The sequence below is a fragment of the Salvia hispanica genome, chromosome 3, assembly GCF_029641045.1.
Source record: "Salvia hispanica isolate PSC_SH4W2 chromosome 3, Shi_PSC_v1, whole genome shotgun sequence".
Classification (NCBI taxonomy): domain Eukaryota; kingdom Viridiplantae; phylum Streptophyta; class Magnoliopsida; order Lamiales; family Lamiaceae; genus Salvia; species Salvia hispanica.
In genome coordinates this window covers 25,579,143-25,583,967 of record NC_142694.1, presented here as the reverse complement: position 1 = coordinate 25,583,967, position 4,825 = coordinate 25,579,143, and the positions used below count along the sequence as shown (strand labels likewise).

The following is a 4,825-nucleotide window of genomic DNA, read 5'->3' as shown; positions in this document are numbered from 1 at the left end:
CTCTCTTGTGTTGTGTAGGTTTTTATGCTCACGCGCTCAAGGCATTTACCCCTTGAGCCGATTAATTTAGAGATAGAAGCCGCCAATAGAAGAAGAGGAGGACGAAGGAGGAGAGCACGAGCTCAACATCTAGTTGAGCCAATGGAAAATCCAAATGGGAACAACGAGGAAGTACCACCTCCACCTCCACCTCCCCTTAATCAAGACCAAATCATCCTCCAACTACAACAACAAATGGAGGAGATGAGAAGGGAAAGAGAGGAGGAAAGGAGAAGAGATGCACCGGTTAGAAATGCATTTGGGAACGTTAATATCCCAATGCCACCCATTGATCCAAGAGTGAATGACAACAATTTTGAGTTGAAGACGGCATTGATCCAATTTGTGGAGCAACGTGTTTTCTCGGGAAGGCCCACGGAGGATCCTAATATGCACTTAGCCAAATTCTTGGAGATTGCCAACACTACCAAGCTTAATGGGGTTCCCGAAGATACAATCAAGCTTAGGCTATTCCCTTTCTCATTTACGGGATATGCTAGAGATTGGTTTGATAACCTTGAGCCGGGCTCGGTTATAAGTTGGGACGACTTAGCCAAAAAGTTCTTGGAGAGGTTCTTCCCTCTTAGCTCTACTCTCAACCTACAAGCGGAGATCTCCCACTTTAAAATGAAGAGCCAAGAGTCTATGTTCGAAGCATGGGAGAGATTCAATGCTTTGTTGAAGAAGTGTCCTAACCATGGGTTGTCTCCGGGCCATCAAGTGAGCCTTTTCTATAATGGATGCTCGGAATTTATCAAAAGTCAACTAGACTTTGGTTCGGGGGGATCATTCTTGGACAAAGGGGTTGATGAGTGCAAGAAGATGCTTCAAAGGCTTGCATACACTAGCAAGAGTTGGAGCTCGGGTCGAGATGGCTCTATGCCGGTAGCTTCGGTTGTTGATTCGGATGCATTCAATCTCCTCAACCAACAAATGATGATTCTCAATCAAAAGGTGGATAGCATAAGTTTGGGGATGACACCCAATGTAGAGCCTCAACCTACCGTAGAGGATGTTAATTATGTGCATCAAGGAGGAAATCAAAGGAACTTCTACAATTATCGCCCCAACAATGGGGGTGGTAATTATCGTCCATCCTTCAATACACATCCAAATCTTTCGTATGGGAATCCGAATAATGCTATTCAACCAAGTGGGGTTAACAATGCACCTAGCACTTCAAAGTCTTCAACTGATGTTACCAATGAGCTTCTAAAAGCTTTGATGGAGAAGACCGATGGGATTATGGAACACTCTACCAAGAGAATTGATAAAGTTGAGACGGCGGTGGTAGAAGTTGCTACAAGAATGGGGGCCTTGGAGCACCAAATGAGTCAAATTGCTCAAACCGTGGGTCAACTTCATCAACCGGGGCAATTCCCAAGCACTACAATTCCAAATCCGAAAGATTGCAAGGCAATCTACTTGAGGAGTGGGACAAGTTATGAGAGTCCTCCTATGCCCGAAGTGGAAGCTAAGGAAGTACCCGAAGAAGAGAAAGAAGAAGAGGAAATAGAGGTGGAGTCACCTAATATGCCATCCGAGGGTCAACCCGAGACAATTATTCCTCCCAAGCCCATGGAAGTCAAAATTCCTTTTCCTCAAGTGGTGCACAAGAAGAAATTAGATGAGAAGTTTGCAAAGTTCCTTGAGATCTTCAAGAGGGTACACCTCAATATACCTCTCATTGAGGCACTCCAACAAATGCCCGGCTATCTCAAATTCTTGAAGGAGATTATGTCAAAGAAGAAGAAGTTGGTTGATTATGAAACCGTGAGCTTGACCGAGAATTGTAGTGCAATCATCCAACAAAAAATGCCGGCAAAGATGAAAGATCCAGGAAGCTTCAACATCTCTTGTGTGATCGGGAATGATAGGCAAACCAAGGCCTTGTGTGATTTGGGGGCAAGCATAAATCTTATGCCCTTAAGCTTCTTCCGGAAGTTAAAGTTTGGTGTTTTGAAGCCGACTACCATCACCCTTCAAATGGCGGATAAGTCCGTCAAGTTCCCCAATGGAATTCTTGAAAATGTCTTAGTAAGGGTGAATGATTTTATCTTCCCCGTGGACTTTGTAGTCTTGGACATGAAGGAGGATCCTAATGTTCCTCTCATTCTTGGAAGACCATTCCTTGCAACCGGAAAAGCTTTAATTGATGTCACCAAGGGAGAACTCACCCTTAGGCATGGAAACAAGACGGCTATCCTCTCTATGTTAGACAAGATGAAACACCATGAAATGGAAGAATCCAAGAGAGTAGAAGAGGTGCCTTTGGAAATTGAAGAGTGCAAGGTGATACAAGTGTCTAAGGATGTTGAAGTTGAGAAGCCATTGGAGGAGATCTTGGTCCCTAATTGGTTTTTTGAGCTTGAGAATGAAACAAGTTTGGGGGAGCAAAAGAAGGAGGTGCCAAAATGGGCAAATGGTGAATCTCATGGAGTTGACCTTGGAGAAAATGACAAGCCTATTTGGTGGAAAAAGTGGCTAAACAAGCTCTATTTGGCTGCAAAAGCTAGGACGGGCCCCGATGAGGTGATCCAAGTGAGCTTGGACCATTAAGTGAGAGCTTGAAGACCGTCGGGCAAACGACGTTAAACAATTGCGCTATGGGGGAGGCAACCCCTAGTAGGTACAATTTTATTTTGTGTCAATGTGTTTTTCTCTCACTTGTAGGATTTTTCTTTGTTTTAGTGTGTGGAACAGGAAAATGGGAACAAAAGAGTGAAAAATGGAAGAAATGGAAAAATAGGTTGAAATCCAGTGGAAAAACCCGACCGGGTGTTTTTCTTTTTCAAGAAAACCCGGTCGGGTGTTTTGCCGAAGCAAGCGGGAGTCCAGAGAGGAAACCCGACCGGGTGTTTTCCATCTCTCGGAAAACCCGGTCGGGTGTTATTAAAACACCGTCGAATTCCAGGAAGGAAACCCGACCGGGTGTTTTCGAATTTCCGAATCACCCGGTCGGGTGTTTTGTCGCGTATATATTTCTGGCGTCGCAGAATCACCCGACAGAAACACTCGACGCCGATTCCGAACCCTAGCTCCCCAATTTCCGAATTTCGGTGATTTCCTATAAATTTCTCCCTTCCAATCTCACTTCTACACTCTAATAACTCTTCTACTTCATCCTCTACTTCATCTTTTACATATTTTAAACCATTTAATTGGTGGAATTTTGTGAGAACAAGGCAAGAAGCTAATTTTTGAGTTCTACTTAAATTAAGCCCTAAAGGTATGAATTTCTCCCTTTATTCTTCTCTACCCAAGTATTATTGTTGTTTATTGAGTGATTTATGGAAGATTATGATGAATTTGGTGCATAATTGTGGGTTTTTGAGGATTAAGAGTGGATTTGTTGTAGAATTGCTAGAATGGGTGAGAATTTAGAACTTGTTTGCATAATGTGAAGTTGAATATGTTGATATGTTGCCTTGTTGGACATTGTTGCTCATTTGTTTTAATGTTGATGAAGAGTTGGGTTGTTGAATGATAATACTATCAAAGGATGGTGTAGTTGTGAGTAATTTTGGTTTGAATTGATTGGTCTTGGGGGAGAATTTGGCTACAAGCATGAGGATTGGTGATGATTTTTGTGATATGATGAAGTGAAAACTTTGAGCTTTACATGTTAGGACAAGTATAGGATAACTTTGTGCATCTCTTGAGCTTCAATTGTGATTTTGTGATTAATTTCTTTTGTTATATGCTTGATTGTTGATATATAAGAAATTATTAGGAGGTGATGCCTACTCTTGTGTTTTAAATTATTAGTTTGATGATAGAGATTAGTGAAAAGTACTCCATGATGATAACTTGTTGAATGTTAGCCTTGAGCTAAGTTTGGGGGAGTACTTTTACTTTGTGTGGTTAATAGTTTCTCTAGGTTTTGGTTACATTGCCATCTAATGCTCTCTATTTGTAGGTACAAAAATGCGGGGTCAACCTTCGAAATGATGAAGAGATTTACAAATGGAATGCCTTGGCCAAGTTAGATTACAAGGTTGCACAACAACCATGTCGGGACTTGCTTCAACGGCTAGGTCCCCTTCAATGCTTCGATAGTGAAGGTCCATGGAAGATCCACTCTCTTTCAAACTTATCCTAGCATTGCTTAGAATAAGTTTGGGGGGTGTCTAGTGGATTTCCTTTTACTTTTCTCTCTCTCGTTGATTTGATTTGATGATACCCGGCATGTACCCCTATTCTTTTAACTATATTTGATGATGATATTTGGGCATGTAACCTAACTTATGATTTTCTTTTGTTTGTGGATTTTGTGGAATATTTTCCTTGTTCCATTTGTGTTGTTTTTGTGTTTATGTTTCTTTTTAGGAATGTTTTTCTTGTTTTCTTAGTGTGTTTAATAATCTTCCTTGGGTAGAATGACAGTAGGGTGAGAGAAAGTGATGTTTGAACGAGTGTGAGGATTTGTTGGAGGAGTTTCCAATGATTATTTTGTGCAAAAATTTTTGAAAATCTTGTTGATATGGCTAAGTAACATGTAATTTTCATTTCAAATTGCCTAAAGTGAATCGCATGGTGCCTTGTCTTTTGCCAAAATGACCTTGTGAGAATTAAGCCTATACTATCACTAAATGTGTGTTTTATCTCAAGCATGTCATATGTTTCTAGAACTTGCTCGCGATCACCTTGAGTCTACATAGTGGTTATAGAGATAAGGGAGGATGTTAGGCCATTTTTATTAGCCAAATCCTATTTCACCCGCTATGTTAATAATCCTTGTTAGCCCACTTTGAGCCTATAAACCTTTTCTTTGACAAACCGAGGG

At 41.2% G+C, this 4,825-nt stretch overlaps 1 protein-coding gene and 1 non-coding gene across 2 annotated transcripts; one reads left to right on the top strand and one right to left on the bottom strand.

The window, feature by feature from the left end:
• Window positions 1-243: 243 nt before the first annotated feature.
• LOC125195358 (uncharacterized) lies at window positions 244-2,598 on the top strand. Its single transcript, XM_048093516.2, has one exon. It carries the CDS (start codon window positions 244-246, stop codon window positions 2,596-2,598), a length of 2,355 nt encoding a protein of 784 aa, XP_047949473.2.
• Window positions 637-743, bottom strand: LOC148930437 (small nucleolar RNA R71). Its single transcript, XR_016137477.1, has one exon. It is a non-coding gene; the product is annotated as a small nucleolar RNA R71 (small nucleolar RNA).
• Window positions 2,599-4,825: the final 2,227 nt, after the last annotated feature.